General features: G+C 38.9%; 1 protein-coding gene across 1 annotated transcript in view; it reads right to left on the reverse strand.

Moving 5' to 3' along the window:
• DSCAM (DS cell adhesion molecule) overlaps nt 1–15922 on the reverse strand; it is a 341028-nt gene extending 325106 nt beyond the window's left edge. Inside the window, exons 1-4 of the mRNA XM_033232515.1 lie at nt 15650–15922; nt 10267–10542; nt 1756–2052; nt 737–1012 (exon numbers count right to left, since the gene is read on the reverse strand). Of these exons, the coding sequence (XP_033088406.1) occupies nt 737–1012; nt 1756–2052; nt 10267–10542; nt 15650–15875 (1075 nt within the window). The 5' untranslated portion in view covers nt 15876–15922. The remainder of the gene's footprint in view (nt 1–736; nt 1013–1755; nt 2053–10266; nt 10543–15649) is intronic.
• Between the last annotated feature and the right edge of the window lie 2177 nt (nt 15923–18099).

Genomic DNA, 18099 nt, shown 5'->3' on the forward strand with positions numbered 1-18099 from the left:
TTTGTATTTTTTTAGTAGAGACGGGGTTTCACCGTGTTAGCCAGGATGGTCTCGATCTCCTGACCTCGTGATCCGCCCGTCTCGGCCTCCCAAAGTGCTGGGATTACAGGCTTGAGCCACCGCGCCCAGCCTGATTTTTCTAGTAAGGAAACTGTAGTTGAAATGCAGGATCTCTAAAGATCATCCTGACGGGTAGATTCCACAACAGTCCATGACATGATGCAAAGAATAATTTAATGAGAAAAACGCTCTGTGGAATCCTTTAAACATATAATTTCTATGTTGTTGCTTTGACCTGTTCATCTACAGAAGATAAGACATTTGTCTGAAATCCTCATCCAATACAGAAAATCCCTTCCAGTTACATTCTATGAGACCTTGCTTTTAGCAGCTTTGAGGAAAAGAAAGTTATCTGTTTAAAAATTATCTGAAAGACGACTAGATAACCAAGCCAATGATGTGCTCCTTTTTTTTTTCTTTTGTAATGTTAACAACACATGCCCTCTGGAAAACCAAGCCAAAATTCCACCTGGAGAGAAAATTAGATCAACTAAAGGTCCTGTGAAGATTCAGTCAGTAGTAAAGAGGACATCTCATGTTCTCTGTCATTCTTCACCCTGTACAATTATCCTGCTCTAAATAAGCAGATCTTAGATTACCCGACTTCAAATCATTGGTCTGGGAAGTAGTCGGGCTTTGGAATGAGATGTGTGGGAACTGGAAGAACCGAGCTTACCTTTCACGGTCACGTGGACGCTCTGGCTGGTGGAGAGTTGTGGTTGAACCAACACGTTGCACGTGTACTCCCCCTCGTCCACTTCCTTTTGCACATCCGAAAGTTTAAGAGTTCCATTGTTCTCAAATGCCACTTGGCGGTGGTTGAAAGGAAGCAGGTTAGAGTTCTTGTACCATTTAATGGAGTAATACGGGTAGCCAATCACACGACAGTGAATGTATGTGTCCCGTCCCGCTATTGCTGTGATGTTTTTCATTGGTCGAATGCTTGCAGGCCCTGGAGAGACACAAAGAAACTCTTGAAAATAATTTAAGGGTACATCTCATGTGGGGAAATGGGGACACTTTTCCTTGAGTTAAAAATGTAGATTCTAGTCATGTAAGCACATCTTTTTCAGTTAAACAAATATTTTTGCATGTGGCATTTTCTACAAAGAAGGTTTTTCTTTCTTTTTCTTAAATTCAAATGGATTGAATGTTAAATACTTTATCTGCTACTTCTATGAAAATGTTTTGAATTAAAAATTACGAGATAAAAGGCAATTTAATTAATAGAAAGCAACTAGTCTACACTGGACAATCATGCACTTTTGGTGAAAATACTGGCAGCCATTGATCAATTGTTTAACTCTCTCTATAAAATCCAGGATGACGATGGAGGTTACGCCACGTTGCAGCATGAATGTAAGTTTAATACCATGTACATGAAGGTTTACCATGAATGTGGAAGAACCGAAGAGAAGGAGAAGGGAAAGGGCATGCAGAGCATAAACCAGGAAAGGAAACATCAGGTGAACGGATCTAGAGTAAAAAAGAACAAGCTGACTACAGAAACCGAAATGCCATTTCCAACATTAACCCAGTCAGTGCCATTCCTGAGTAGGAAGGAGAGGGTAGGAAATGGAAAGCAACAGTTAATCCGCTCTGGCATTCCAAGACCCAGCTCGGTGCATGCAGAAATCTTCTTCTCCACTACAATGAGTTATGTGTGTTTTTTTGAGGAGCTGATTTGACAAGCACCTCTTACGTTTATTCGAGCCTGGTACAGGACGACTCCCGCCGAGTTGTTGGCAGTGCAGCGGTAGACTCCCCCGTCCCGGACCTGGGAGCTGGAGATGTTCAGGTAGCTGACCACGTTCCCCTCCGACGTGATCATCTGGCTGATGCGGTGACTGCCACCCTTGAGAATGGGGTCGTCGTCCAGCGTCCACGTGATCGTGGGCAAAGGTGTTCCCTTCACGTTGCACATAAGGGAAACCGGCTCTGCCGGACTCACCACCTTTTCACTAAAGGCAGAAATAATTTTGGGAGTTCCATCTGCAGGAAAACAAATTATGGAAGAAAGTGGCACATACAAATAATTAAAGAACTTCCAAGTACATTTCTTTAATGTCTAGGAGGTAGATGTCGTAGTTGTTCAACATTACCGAAAAGGTCTGGTTTTATTGATAAAGCAAAACGTTAATCAGAACAAGAGCTCACTATTTTCAAAACAGGTAAGCACAGCATTAGCAAGCTTTCATAAACTGTGGCTATATTTCCTGACTGACCTAAGAGGAATGGTAATACAACTCAGATGTTCGGGTTAAACAGTGACAGCTCCCAAGAAGTCCCTAGTTTAAAACTGGTGTTTCCTCACACAAAGTTATAAACACAGGGAAAATCCACATCCGCTCACCCCCACAAACAGTCACTTTATCTGTTAGGTTGGTGCAAGAGTGACTGCAAAAAGTAATGGCCAAAACAGCAAATACTTTTGCACCAACCTAATACTTCCTCAAGGTATTGGGGATTTTCTCACTAGGGAATTGTTTACAAGAATAAAGGAAACTACTGGGAGATTGATGATCTCATCTTCATCATTTTCTCATAAGAAATCCTCTTTTACAGCTTTAATTACAAATGGTAACTGCATGCAAACTTCCATGAAGTCTCTGAGAATGGGCAGAAGCTAAATAAAGTTTGCATTAAATGCCGTGTATTAAAAACCTCTAAAGATTCCTTAAGTAGGGTGGGTACCTAAGCATGTTTTAAATATCTCTAAAAGTAACTTAAGTAGGCCGGTCATATAATTTAACATCCAATCTGGGACACTTTTGAGGCTGAAACAGAAACGACTACTAATTATGCCAAGAGAACAGGCATGACCCAGAACTGTCGCAGGCAAACTAGGATCTTAATCTTAGAGAATTCTCCATAGAAATTTTCAGTATGTTTACATAGATCAAATTTTCATATTCCATTATTTTTCTATCATCCATATGGGTTTTTTCTCTTATTATATATAGTTACAAATGCATGTTTCTTTTATATATGTTTTTCCATTTATAAAAAGCAATACATGCATATTAAAGGAAATGTATGAAAATCAGAAGAAAAGTTACCAATAGGTCAGCCAGCCTGAGGCATACAAATCAACACTGTGACACATTTTTTCTAGGCATAAGTGGGTCATTTTGACATAATTGTAATCACATGCCACAGGATTTCTGAGTCTGGTAAGAGACCTTGCTGGAGGGGACATTTTTTATTTTTTAAAAGAATTTTTGTGTTCAATTAAAGGGTTGTCCCACAACGAAAGGTAAGAATGACTAGATTTTTTTTTTAGTTTTTAATTTTTATTATAAAAAAATGTATCTCCATTTTTGAATATCTTTCTTCTTGAAAACTGGAAAGCATTATAAACAAAAACAAAGGAGGCAAGCAAAATTTAGGATAGCTTGCAATTCCACCAGGGAAAGGCAACAGTTAATGGTTAATAGTTCCAAATATCCTTGAGGAAAGTGCCACTCATTCCCCCAAAACCTTGGGGCCTAGTTCTTGGCCGGGGAGGCCAGTTATGTAGGGTCTTCATGATGGTGGGGCTGTGCTGCAGCTCTTCCCTCCACCCCTCTACCATCTACTCCTTCCCAAATTCCTGAATCTCACTTATTCATTCCAGCTCGTGTTTCAGGTGGCTGGACAAGGCCCTGGAGTTTGTTTTCTCCAAGATATGCTCATAAGTAGCATATTGCAGTGTCCTTGGGTTGTAAGCATTTTGTCTCTTACTGTCAGAGATGCAAAAGAAAACTTTAAAATATTAACATGCAAAATCGATGCTTTCATCTTTAACGCACTGCAGACGTTGCCTCATTACGTCCTGTGTTTCATTTTACGGAGAAGTTAGATGTCATCATGATTGCTATTCATTGTCCGTGATCATTCGTTAATGTTTAGGACTACTGGAGTTATTTCACGTGTCCTTCATAATTCCGTGGTTTTTGTAAAATGTGTTTAGCTGTAGATTTCTTTTCACTCATTTTTACATTAAGCTCTGAAAAGTCATGGGTTTAGCAAAGTGTTCTTTGGTTATACTTCTCTTTTTGTAGGTAAATTTTACATACAGTGAATTATATAGATCTTAAGTGTACAGCTTAGTTTTGCTAAATATACACACCAGAGTAACCACCAAAACGATCAAGACATAAAACATTTGCATCACCAAAATTCCCTAAGGGCTCCTTTCAATAAATCCCCATCCAACAACTGCTGTGATTCCTCTTAGGATGTGCTGGTTTTGCCTGTGCTTGAGCTTAGAAGAAACATAATAATAGAGTACGCATGCTTTATACGTGCATATATTTCATCATAACCAGAGTACACTTAGAATATAATTAGAAGATGTGACTTTGGAACAGTACTATTATCTAACACACTGTCCACAGCAAAATTCTGTCTGTTGACCACTAATATCTTTCGTCACTGTTTTTTTCCAGTGCAGTCTGTGTCACCCATTATTTGTATTTCATGTCATTTCAGTCTCTTTTCATCTGGAATATTCTTCAGCCTCTTTTGTGTTTCTTGACTTTTATATTTTTGAAGAGTAATTTTGTAGTCAGTTGCTGAAATTGGGTTTGTCTCATATTTCCTCGTGACTAAATGCAGGTTGTGTATTTTTCCCAGAAATACCATGGAAGGCACGTGTTTTATGTACCTATTGGCCATCCGTGTGCTTCCTTTAGTGAGTATCTGCTCAAATCTTTGGCCATTGTTATATTAGACTGTTTTGCCTTTTTGTTCTTGATTTGTTGTGGAATACAACAAATTTAAATCTTTATGTATTTGAAATACAAGGAAAAAATATATATAGTATCTATGTCAGATATCTTATAATAATCTAATACATTTGTCAGATATCCTATAGAGATTATATATATCTGTCAACATATATATAGCACATATATTTGTGTGTGTATAAAATATTTTATCCCAGTCTGTGGTTGCCTTTATCTTGTCTTAATAATGTACTTGTGTTGACATTTAATGCTTTCTGTGGCCTAAGAAATTGTTACCTATTTGCAAATCATGAAGAAGTATTCTATGTTTTCTTGTAGAGACTGTATTGCTTTATACTTTATATTCAATTCTATATGGATAGCAACTTAATTCTGTGTGGATATGAAGTGTGATGTAGGGATTAATACTCATTCTTTGCCATACGTTTATTGAGTTGTTTCAATGTTAATTTGTTGAAAAGGTACATATGTGTGTGTGTGTGTGTGTGTGTGTGTGTTTTTTTTTTTTTTTTGAGACAGTGTCTCCCTCTGTTGTCCTTGGTGTGGCACAATCTTCCAAGTAGCTGGGACTGCAGGTGCACACCACTACACCTATTTTTCTTTTCTTTCTTTCTTTTTTTGTAGAGACGAAGTTTTGCCATGTTTCTCAGGCCAGCCTCAAACTCCTGGGCTAAAGGGATCTCCCTGCCTCAGCCTCCCAAAGTACTAGGATTACAGGCACAAGCCACCATGCCCTGGTTTTGCTTGAAATCACATTTATCATTTTACAGAGAATTGTTAACTTAAGAATATTTAGTTTTCTAATCCTTGAATATGGTATATCTTTTCAATTATTTAGGTTATTTCAATTTTATATTAGCAGAGTTTTGTATTTTTGTATGTTGAAATCTTTCACATTTGTTTTAAATATATTCCTATCTTATGTTTTATGTTATTGTAAATGAAAGTTTCACAATACTAGTTTCCAATTGTTTCTTCTCAGTATACAGAAATAAAATTGCATTTTGTATATTATTATTATATCCAATGACTTTTTAAACTCACTTTTAGAAATTGCTTTATTGTTTCCTTGTCATATTCTTTGTAAACAACAATGCCTATAATTAAGACAGTTGCAAATTTTCCCTTTCCAAACTCCATGTATTTTATTTCTACTCAAGTCTAACTAGGGCTGCTAGGATAATGTTGAATAGAAGTGGTGGATGTGGGCATCCTTGCCTTGGTCTCAATCTTAAATGAAAACCATTTAGTGTTTAACCAGTAAGTATGATTTTAGCTGTAGATTGTTCACAGATGCCACTTATCTGGTCAAGGATGCTCTCCAGAGTCTCCAGTTTGCTGGAGATTCTTTATGCTGAATGGATGCAAGTTTCATCAAATGATTTTTTCTGTATATACTGAGATAATCAATTGGATTTGCTCCCTTATTCTATTAATATAATCACTTACACAGATTAGATTTTTAATGTTCTTCCAATCTTGCATTTACAAGATAAGCTCCGTTTACACACACACACACATCTATATGTATATCTATGTGGGTGTATATGTTTTAAATTACGTCTACTAAAAGTTAAGATTGCAGTACTTTATGTGAAATGTAAGAACCCTGCAACAAATAATTCTTCCCTTTTTGTTATTACATCTATTTATTATATTAACTCTATAATAAGGTGTTGGTATTGTATTGTATTGTACTTTTAGAGATGGAGTCTCACTCTGTCGCCCAGGCTGGAGTGCAGTAGCAGGATCTTGGCTCACTGCAACCTCCACCTCCTGGTTTCAAGCTATTCTCCTGCTTCTGCCTGTAGTTGGGATTACAGGCACGTGCCACCACACCTGGCTAGTTTTTGTATTTTTAATAGAGACGGGATTTTGCCATGTTGGCCAGGCTGGTCTCAAACTCCTGACCTCAAGTGAGCCGCCTATCTCTGCTTCCTAAAATGCTGGGATTACAGGTGTGAACCACAGCACATGGCCAAGTGTGGTAATGTTATAATGTTATAATCATCAATTGTTTAAAGACATTAAAAAATAAAACACAATTTTGCTAAATATTTACTAATATGTTTACCATTTCTCATGGTATTTGTTCCTATAGATATGTTTCCATTTTATGTTCCATTTCTGTTCCATGTTATCTATATCCTATAGATGTAAGTGTTCATTCTCTACATCCGGCATGACTTCATTTATCATTTCCTAATGTGCAGGGCTGCTGACATCATATTCTTTCACCTTTTTATTACTGAAAATATCTTTATTTTGCCTTCATTTTTAAAGCCTGTTGTTGTTGGGTTTTTTGCTATAGAAGTCTACGTTGGCAGGGCTTGTGTCTTTGTTTTTTGTTTTCTCTTCAATATTTTAAAGATGTTGCTCCATTGTCTCCTGTCCTCCAAAATATCTGATGAATCATCCACCAATTGTTCTTGATATCCCCTTTATGTAATATTTTTCCTCCCTCAGATTTTTAAGTTTTTCTCTTTATCTTTGGTTTTCACCAGCTTAATTCTGATGTACTGACATAGAATTTTCTTTGTGTTTATTTTTGGAGTGTGCTGAGTTTCTTAGATCTGCAACCTTACTTTTATGCCAAAGTTGATAAAACTAAGGTCATTATCTCTTTGAATACTTTTTTCTTCCGCATTCCGTCTCCTATTTTTCTTGGCCTCTAATCATATGTTTCTGTCAGGTTATCTGATGATGTCCTACTTGTCACTGAAGCTCTAATCATTTTCTTTGTAGTCTTCTTTCTCCCCATGCTTCAGATTGGATAATTCTCTAAGATTTATCTTCAAGTTCACAGATACTTTCTTCTTCCTTCTCTACTCTTGTATTAAAGCAAATATGGTGATTTTTTTCATTTCTATGGATTCTTTTCAACAGTTTCAATTTCTCTGTTGGTCTTTCCCATACGTTCACTCTTTCAGTCCATATTTTCCTGTAAGTTATTGAACATATTTTAAATAGCAGCTGTAAATCCTTGTCTGCCAGTTCTAACGTCTGGGTCCTCTCATGATTTGTTTCTACTGCTTGCTTTGTCTTGTGTCCTTTGGTTGCAGAGTCCTGTTTTTTGTACGTCTAATTATTTTTTTTATTGCACAGTTGCATTCTCGCCCCCCATTTTTGGAGTTCAGATGTGTCCTCAGTGGAAGAGGACACTCCCCAATTTGCTTTTGGTGTCTCTCAAGTGTCTATATATACTTTTGCTTTTCCCAAAGTTTCTTGTTTTTTATCGTCTTGGGAGTTAGTCTGATATATGCTATTTTACCATTCCCAGAACTGGAAACCTTTATTATTCTTTTTAAAAAATCATTCCACTTTCCAGGTATTATGGTTTTATCCTGAACCTATAGTTATTAAATTCCATTTTATAGCCTCATAGGAATATTCCCAGATTCTCCATTGTATCTATGGTCAGTCCTAGTTCATAGTATTACAATTTTTTTATAATTTTACTTTAATCCATCACTGTTTCAGTGAGAATAATTGGAGTATTTTTGTTTTCCACAGGAAATTAGCCAGACACTCTTTTAAAGCAGGTACTAGATATGTATTTGTAATTTCATTTCTGCTTTCTTTTGCTACATTAGCACTGTCATCTCTCAGAAGAGAAAAAAATAAAGTGAAGCTTCTTGTCCTGAATGGAAGCTGACATGCGACAAATAAATCCGCGAGTGTGCTGGCGGTGCTCCTCGGCCCCCTTTTTAGTTCAAGTGACAGGCTCTTTTGGAGATGAAAGCAGACATCATTTTCCCAGGGAGACCTGAGTGTCTTTGAAATCTTTCTTGCTGTCACTCTGATAACCTGAACTCTTCTGACATCATTACGGATTATCAATATGGTCTTTAGGTTTTCTTAGTTGCATGAAATGGTTGCCGAGGTAACTGGGCCTAGACAGGTAATCTCTCCCTTTTCTACAAAGAATCTAAAAATAGTGACTATGTAAGGACTAGAGTGCATCATCATTGGCAAACTGGTTCTGCACAAATTGATTACTTTCTTCACTTAATTATTATACGGAACACAGTGTCAGGCATTTAATATGAATACCATGCTTTCAGCTAATTTCACCTCTGCTTTAAAAATCTCACTGTCTGCAATGAAACGACTGAATCAAAATAGGAATCTCATTGCTAAGCCTGCGACTTCTTAAAAAATTAGCTAAGGTTAAAAAAGAATAACAGAAATATGCTCTTAGAATCAAGACATATTTAAACTTATTTTCATATATCAGTGTGTTTTATTTGTTCTCCCTTTAGGCTATATCAAAATCATTTTATTATTTTAATCAATTGATATCAGATGAATTTTAAATTATATAGAAGGACATAATTTCCAACGAGACACACAAATACATAGATAGAAGCTAGTTCAATCACGTAGTGATAAATATATGTTGCCTGTGATAGCTTCTTTCTCTGGCTGACTGATAAGCTTGAAGATTTAGTATGCAGTAACCAGTTAAAAAAAAAAAAAAAAAGCAAACCGTATCACATACCTAAAACCTGTTATTATACCACAAAATAATTCCTCACAGATTTCATTTACTTAAATCTGTGAACATGTGGATGGATCTAGGGACAACTGCACCAAACAGATGCCATTTTTTCACTCCACCAACCACTGTATTGACATTTCGCTCTGCATTTTGGATCTGAAGTTGTACTTCTCCACTGGAGGCTACTGCCCACACCCCACCCAGCGAACACTTGGCAATGTCTGGAGACATTTTTGGTTGTAACAACTTGGAGGAAGGTGCTCCTAGCACACATCTAGTGGAAAGGGGCCAAAGATGCTGCTAAAGATCCCACAACACATAAAAAGTTTCCCAAGATGCCTATTATCCCAGCACTTTGGGAGGCTGAGGCAGGCGAATCACCTGATCAGAAATTCGGGACCAGCCTGACCAACATGAAAAATCCCCATCTCTACTAAAAATACAAACTTAGCCAGGTGTGGTGGCTCATGCCTGTAATCCCAGTTACTTGGGAGGCTGAGGCAGGAGAATGGGTTGAACTGAGGAGCTGGAGGTTGCGATGAGCTGAGGCTGCGCCATTGCACTCCAGCCTGGGCACCAAGAGCGGAACTCCATCTCAAGAAAAAAAAATAAGAAAAAAGTTCCCCAAGCAAGGCATTCTTTGAAAGACCCTGGTCTAGAGATGAATGATCAACAAAACTGTTAACTGTCGTTTCTTCTAAGATTTCAATCTTGGCAAATAACTTACAACTAACGAGTGGGTAACATTTATGTTACTTTACATTACTTCTAATATGAAACCATTTCACTCTCATCAGAACTTTCTCTCCCATTTGCCTGATTTAGCTTGAAAAATTAGGGTAGAGTAGTAGCTGGTGAGACAGACAGAGAGCCCAGAACTGAGTGATCAGCACTGCTTTGCCCTGTCTTCTTCTTTTCTGAGTGCTCTGGGTTTGGGTTCTTTTTCAGCCATACCCTGTAATGAGGCCCACTGACCTTCAAGGACCACCTGCACATAGTCTTGAGCGGACAGCTTGTCCTTGCGCACAAAGCACTGGTATGCGCCCCCGTCACTTTTGACCATGTGATCCATAATAAGGTTTTCGTGGTTGATCCCTGTGATCCTCACATTTTTTCCAGGGTTGAGGATTTCACCATTGCGGTACCAGGAGAGTTCCTGGTCCTCAGTTCCTGTCACGGTGCAGGACAAGGAAACTTGGCTACCCACGCTGCTTTTAACCTTCCTGGGACTGATGGTGGCTTTCAGTGGCTCTGGAGGTTTTAGTGAGAGAGAGAGAGAAAAAAAAGGTAAAAACATCACTAGCTAGCATTTGGACAACAGGCTGGACTTTCAACAAAGCAAGTGCATCACTGCAGTCATACTCCATACAGTTCCTACGAGCCATATTATTTCACAGAGGAACATTTTGTTTGGGAACATCCTCTTCGCTACTTTTTATTTCTGGCTTTATTTCTCTATGCAACAAATGGAATAATGTTGGTCAAACTGCCTTCTCACTGAGTCTATGTGAGGATGCTGATATAAATCCACTGACAATAAGAAATGCAGGCCGGGCACAACGACTCACGCCTCTAATCCCAGCACTTTGGAAGGTCAAGGCGGGCAGATCACGATATCAGGAGATCGAGACCATCCTGGCTAACACGGTGAAATTCCATCTCTACTAAAAATACAAAAAATTAGCCGGGCGTGGTGGGGGGGCACCTGTAGTCCCAGGTACTTGGGAGGCTGAGGCAGGAGAATGGCATGAACCTGGGAGGTGGAGCTTGCAGTGAGCCAAGATCGTGCCACTGCACTCCAGACTGGGCGACAGAGTGAGATTCTGTCTCAAAAAAAAAAAAAAAAAAAAAAAAGCAATGTGCTGGCTACCAATAGTGACATAAGTATTGAACATGGAATATATAAATCCTAATTTGCCTTGTCCCAAGGTGGCACTGGTGGGTGTACCCTGGGCCATTCTCACACACATGTATACTCACTCATATGCCATATGTGGTTTACCAAGGGCCAATAACACACAACTGTGGGGAAAAAACCAACCAACCAACCAACCAATAGGTTGGTATTAGAATTTGTGACCATGAAACAGAGATTTTCTTTAAAATGAGGCTGAGTGATTTAGACAGGGATGAAAATTTCATCCTCACCTTCCCATGTTTTCAATTCAACAACCCTAATCCAATGTAGAAAGCATTCACTGAGCATCTGTCATGTGCCAAGGATGAGGTTAAACTCACAGGCAAGAAAAATGGAATAATATTTATGGTGCAACTAGCATGTGCTATAAAATTATTGACTACCTTTCATAGGTCATTGGAGTCAGTCTTCTCCTAATCCTGTAATTTTTGTGTTATCTCCATTTTACAAAACAGAAAATGGTTATTCAGAGAGCTTAAGTAACTCAGCCAAATCCAATCAACAGGTAAATGGCAAAACAAAACAAAACAAAATTTTTGGTGAAAGACATAGAGTTACAGATTTTTAAAGGTCAGAAAGTGCTGAGCAGGAAAAATCTGATGAAAATCCTGTCTAGTCATATTATAAATTATAGAAAACCAAAAATAAAGAGATCATTTAAGGCAGACAGCAAAAATGGCAAATGACATATAGAGAAACAAAGATCTTAATGCATCTGATTGCTTAACAGACGCACATGGAGGACAGAAGACAGATAAATGCATCTTTTAAATTAACAAACATCTCTTGTAGATGGCAGATGGCTAAGATTTGCTTTTTAATCCATTCCGGTAATCTTCTCCTTTTGCTAGTGTTATTATTTCACTTAAAGTTCTGGGATACATGTGCTGAACGTACAGGTTTGTTTACACCTTATACAAAAATTAACTGAAGGTGGATTAAAGATTTAAATGTAAAACCTAAAACCATAAAAATGCTAGAAAAAAACGTAGGCAATACCATTCAGGACATACGCATGGACAAAGACTTCATGACTACTTCATGACTGCAACACCAAAAGCAACTGCAACAAAAGCCAAAATTGACAAATGGGATCTAATTAAACTAATAAGCTTCTACTCAGCAAAAGAAACTATCATCAGAGTGAACAGGCAACCTACAGAATGGGAGAAAATGTTTGCAATCTATCCATCTGACTGAGGTCTAATATCCAGAATTCTCAAGGAACTTAAACAAATTTATAAGAAAAAAACAACCCCATCAAAAAGTGGGTGAAAACAGTTTTTTTACCCCAGTTGTTCCTAACTTTTCATCTCACCACACTTTGTTTTCAAGGAGCTCAGTCTTCTAGGTTGATAAGAAAAGGCAATAAATGGCTGTAATAACCAATCAGAGTGATGCAAGGGCCATTAGAGACATAGCACATGTGGAGGAGGGTGGTTGGGAAGAGCAGGAAATCCAGATACCAGGAATGGATAGAACTGAGACCAGTCAGAATGGAAAGAAGGAATCACAGAGATTGGGAACCACATGAATTAAGGCAGGGAGCAGGGGCATGTCTGGGAGTTTCTGATTCATTTTGGATGCAACAGAGAATCCCTGAGAGTTTGGAATTAAACAAAGATAACTAAAGAAGGCATTCAAAAATGCTTAGCAAATAAGTCTTTTTTTTTTTTTCCCCGGAAACGGGGCCTTGCTCTGTCACCTAGGCTGGAGTGCAGTGGCACAATCATAGCTCACTGTAGCCTGAAACTCCTCCTCCTTTCTGCCTCAGCCTCCTGGGTAGCTGGGACTACAGGCACAAGCCATTGTACCCAGCTCAAACATACTTTTAATGCAACCACTAGGTCAAACGCCTTTCGACAAATAAGGGCGAGGAAAACCGGTCAGTGAAGACATGACACATGCCTAGTGTAGGTACAATTAAGATCCAATCTAAGGCCGGACAGAAGTTGAGAACAGAGCTGAGTAACTGTAAGATTCGGTTCGTATCACTTGGCAGGACTCGGCAGGACATGGCAGGACTTGGCAGGATGTAGAAAGGAAAGGCTTAAAGAGCACCCAAGATTTCATGTTTGCATCTGATGGATGACAGGGAGGAAGATGTTGGTAACAACCACAAGAGCCACTTGGAAGGAAGAGGTGATGGAGAGTTTAGTTTGGTATCCGACACTGTTGTTTTGAAGTGCCAGCGAAATTTCTGAAAGAAAGCTAGTTGACACACTTGTCTGACACTCAAGAAAGGAAGCCAAGGCTACAAGTACAGATTCAGAGCTTGTTTTCAGAGGCAAGAAATTTGGAGCTCTACAAATGAAACAGAGCCTAAGGAAAAGGGAAGAGCTTGACAAGAAGACAGTTCTGAATTTGGAGTCCAAGAGAATGCTTTCCAATAGAGAAGAGAGACGGGAACGAGGAAGCTGTTTTCTTCTGCAGCTAGAAGAAGCAGCCAGAAGGGAGGCAGAGAACATTCCAGAAGCACTGGAGAATCACCTAGATGTGGAAGAAGAGAACAATGATAAAAATAAGCACATTAATAATAAAGGATTTTAAAATATAGGTAGCGATAAACGGCTTTAGAGAGAGAGCAGTAACACACTCTGAGTTGAGAAGGAGACAGGAGGAGAATGGGGAACAACACATCTTTGCGGATGGAGGGTAAGGGAGATGGGAAGTGTTACATAACCAAGTATTAGGAAATAATCTTTTATGTGGAGGAAGCAACATTAGTAATGTGACTTGCAATAAGGAAAGCAATGGTTTGTGTAGGAATTAGGAAGAAGTTAGATTTAGCAGGAATAGGTTTTTATTATCCCATTTATGCCTGAGGTTGCAATTTTTTTTTTTTTTTTTTGAGATGGAATCTTGCTCTGTCGCCCAGGCTGGAGTGCAGTGGTGAGATCTCAGCTCACTGCAAGCTCCGCCTCCCAGGTTCATGCCATTCTCCTGCCTCAGCCTCCCAAGTAGCTGGGATTACAGGCGCCCGCCACCACACTCCGCCAATTTTTTTTGGTATTTTTAGTAGAGACGGGGCTTTACCATGTTAGCCAGGATGGTCTTGATCTCCTGACCTTGTGATCTACCTGCCTCAGCCTCCCAAAGTGCTGGGATTACAGGCGCGAGCCACCGCGCCTGGCCATAAGTGGGTTTTAATGCAAAACAAGGGGAAATACAACCAGACAGATTTGCTTGAGATGCCTTCAGAACTATCCTAAGATATAAACTTTATTCAGCAGAGAACAGGGAGCTAGGAGAGGTCTTTTAACATAGAAGAGACTTTGAGCCTGTGGCTGGCTGTCCAATGCTGCATATTTTATCCACATGATTCTTCAGCATAGAAGTGTAACTGTGGATTTTATCATCCATTTCTTTCTAACCCCAGACTAAACATGTTCAAATATTTGCAGGACTCAGGTTAGACAGCCTCTTCCAGATAGTCATGTGGATATTTAATGTAAATATATTCTCTTAGGCTGGTATTATGCTAAGGCAGTCTACACTCAGGTTGACATTGAAGTGAAAGTTCCATAAACAGGGCTAGGGCTGGGTGGGGAGGTGGAGGGGGAAGTAAGAAAACACTTCTATTTTCAGTGTGAGATTCCTGTGGTTAAATCTGTTCAATTTAGTTCATCAAGTAAAAATACATTTTCAAAAAAGGAGCATTATATTGGCAACTAAGACCTCCTCTCTGACCAAGGCTCTGACTTCCTTTTCTGGCCATGTGATCTTGAGTAATTCACTTTAATTTGGTTTCTGCATGAGCAAAACTGAGGCTGTTTGAGTAGATTAGATTGTGACCCTGCAATCACATCCCTCCTTCCTCCAAATCTGCCTTCAGTATCCTTCTCAACACATTCCTCAAGGCAGCCAAGGCAATCAATAATCAATGGAAGATCAAATATATCCATCATATTTGGAGTAGATTATCTAAAATACCAGGGACGAGTCTAATATTTGGGTATGTTTGAGCCCCATACTTTGGCTAATAGCCTTATTTAGAAATTTAATGCAGAAATAGTCTGGAAACAGACAAAGGACAACTGCTTTGATTGGTATCATCACTTGTGCTGAAAGAACAATCCTACCCTCTCGCTCGGTTCATTTTTAGAGAGACTGGCTTTTGTGAATTCATCAGCTAGGAAGTGTTATCTTGAAATCGTATCTTGGAAATGTTATAGTCTGTGGCCTAATGGAACTCACAGAGATTTGGGGATCAGACAGACTTCAAATCAAATCTGACACCTAAGACTCTCCAGTTGTGTAACCTTGGGGAATTCATCTGAGCATTAATTTTCACATCTGTAAAATGAGGTTTCTGTTGATCTCAGCTGGACTCTTTTGGGAGTTAATGGAAAGCTACAGAGAAAACATGGAGATTCGATTATAACAGGAGCTCCATCGATGGAAGCCAACACCACCTTTGCAAGTTACTGTCCAACTTACGTTTCACGTACAGGCGGCCTATCACCTTAGCCGTTCCGTATCTGTTGGACACTTCACACACATAGCTGCCTGAGTCCGAGGGGAGAATGTTCTCAATGAGCAGCCCTGTTACGGTCTTCTGGAACCTCCTTGAAAGCTCCAGGGGCATGTTGTCCTTCAGCCAGCGGTAATCTGGCTCAGGGTGCCCAAGCGCTTTGCAAGGCAGCTCCACACGCTGCCCAGCCATGGCTTTGCGATGGTCAAACCCATCCAGTATGGATGGGGCTGAGTTCGCTGGGTCTGTAGGAGAAATAAAAACTCTTAGAGAAAGTGAATGAGGAGTTGAAGTGGTCATTTAGAATTGTAGGACTTCATGTATAATTTAAACTGGTGCATCATACCAACTATTGATACAGATCTGTAAGATTTTATAAGTGAAAAGAAAAAGAAATGCCCTATTCATACAATTTATTTTCTCCTCAGAATTTACAAAAGATTGAACACTGGTCAGAGCTTCTATTGGTCATTCCCAGTAAATGAATAAAAGATCCAGAATGAGCCGGCTTCAACAAGAGCTGTCAGCTCAGGCTAAGAATCAGATTATCTTTTCATAACTGGGAATGTCAGAATTCTCTTTAAAAGATCCTTAATGGGTATAAATATGCAATTTGAGAGAAGAAATAAGACATAGTGGTAGATAGATCAGTGGAATGACTATGGTTTGCAATTATCTATTGTGTATTTCAAAATAGCTAGAACAGAAGAATTGAAATAGTTATAAAGAAAAGCCAAACGTATAATGTGATGAATATCCCAAGTACACTGATTTGATTTTAACAAATTATACGAATACATTATCACATGTACCCCAAACTATGTGTATCTATTATGCATCAATAAAATATCATAAAAATTAATAAAATAAATAATTTTTTAAGATAGTGGCTCACTCCATAGCTCAGGTTGGAGAGCAGTGGTGCAATGATTGCTCACCACAGTCTCAAACTCCTAGGTTCAAGTGATCCTCCTGCCTGGGCCTCCCAACATGCTGGGATTACAGGCATGCACCACCACACCCAGCTTAAATAAATTTAAACAGAAAAAAAGAGCAACACTAGCAGAAATAGCTGTTTACCTTTAGTAAAATTTATTCTACAAGAGAAAGAGTTTTACACATAGCTTTTGAATTTTAAAACATTTTATTTCTTCATTTCCCAAATATGTTTTGATCCTCCAGTGTAGACCAGCACAGAGTTAGGCACTAATGGGAGAGTGGTGGATGAGACAGGTGTCTTCTTGGAGCTCATGTTCTGTTGGATGGGTGGGTGTTGGGGAGCAAGCAACACATTAGCAAGCCAATAAAGATAATTTGTAAAAAGTGTAGGTAAAGAAAGAAAAAGAGGGCATAACAGAGAGTGAAGACCACATGTTATGGGTGTGGAGGCAGCCAGGAGGTCTTAAGATATGATCCTCAGGGACAGATTCTCTGAGAAGATGGTATTTGAGGTCAGGTGAATAAGCACTATCAACAACATGTGGCATAGCAAGACAATGGATTAGAAAGAAGCAGCTTGCAAATGATGACTTATGACTTATGACATGGCCTTGTATAATTTGCCTGTTCTGTGACATCATCTTGAACCAGGTGAGGAATTTGATAAAATATTCTCAAGAACTGGGTCTGTGGAAACCACGCAGCTCAATGTCCTTCAAGTTTGTTTGAATGCAGTGATGTTCCCAAGGTCATAATCTTTGCATGACTATGAAGAATATAAAATATAGCACCTGATCGGATGCTAAATATAAAACTCAGTGTTCTCTCCCTGCTGTCTCTTCTAATTCATCCTGTTTAGAACTTGCATGAACCAACACCCTTGTGTTCCACATGGATATTACAGAAGAGTTATAGACTCCTGCCTCCTGAAATTTTCTTGTCTTTGCCTCAGTAAGAAAAATGCCATGACTTTTTTGATCTACCTGCAATAAATCTGATGGTCAAGGAATGGATATCCACTGTCCTATCAAATGAGAGCCATCTGGAACTTTGTATTTTGTGACGAACATCTCGCTATTTGCCCCATCCCCTAGTCCCTGGCAACCCCCATTCTATTCCCTGCTTCTCTGTGTTTGACTTTTTTAGATTTCACATGTATGTGAGAAAAGACAATGTTTGTCTTTCTGTGCATGGCTTACTTCACTTAGCATAATGCCCTTCAGGTTCATCGATGTCATTGCAAATGGAAAGATTTCCTCCTTTTTTTAAGGCTGAATAATATTCCTTTGTGTATATAGGAATAATATTCATATGCGTGTGTATATGTAAATGAACACTTAAGTTTTTTTCATATTCTGACTGTTGTGAATGATTCTGCAATAAACATGGGAGTGCAGATACCTAATTTCATTTCCTTTGGATATATACACAGAGTGGGATTGCTAGATCATATGGTAGGTAAAAGGGTATAAAGTTT

This window comes from Trachypithecus francoisi, unplaced genomic scaffold (genome assembly GCF_009764315.1).
Source record: "Trachypithecus francoisi isolate TF-2019V2 unplaced genomic scaffold, Tfra_2.0 Lachesis_group14, whole genome shotgun sequence".
Taxonomy (NCBI): domain Eukaryota; kingdom Metazoa; phylum Chordata; class Mammalia; order Primates; family Cercopithecidae; genus Trachypithecus; species Trachypithecus francoisi.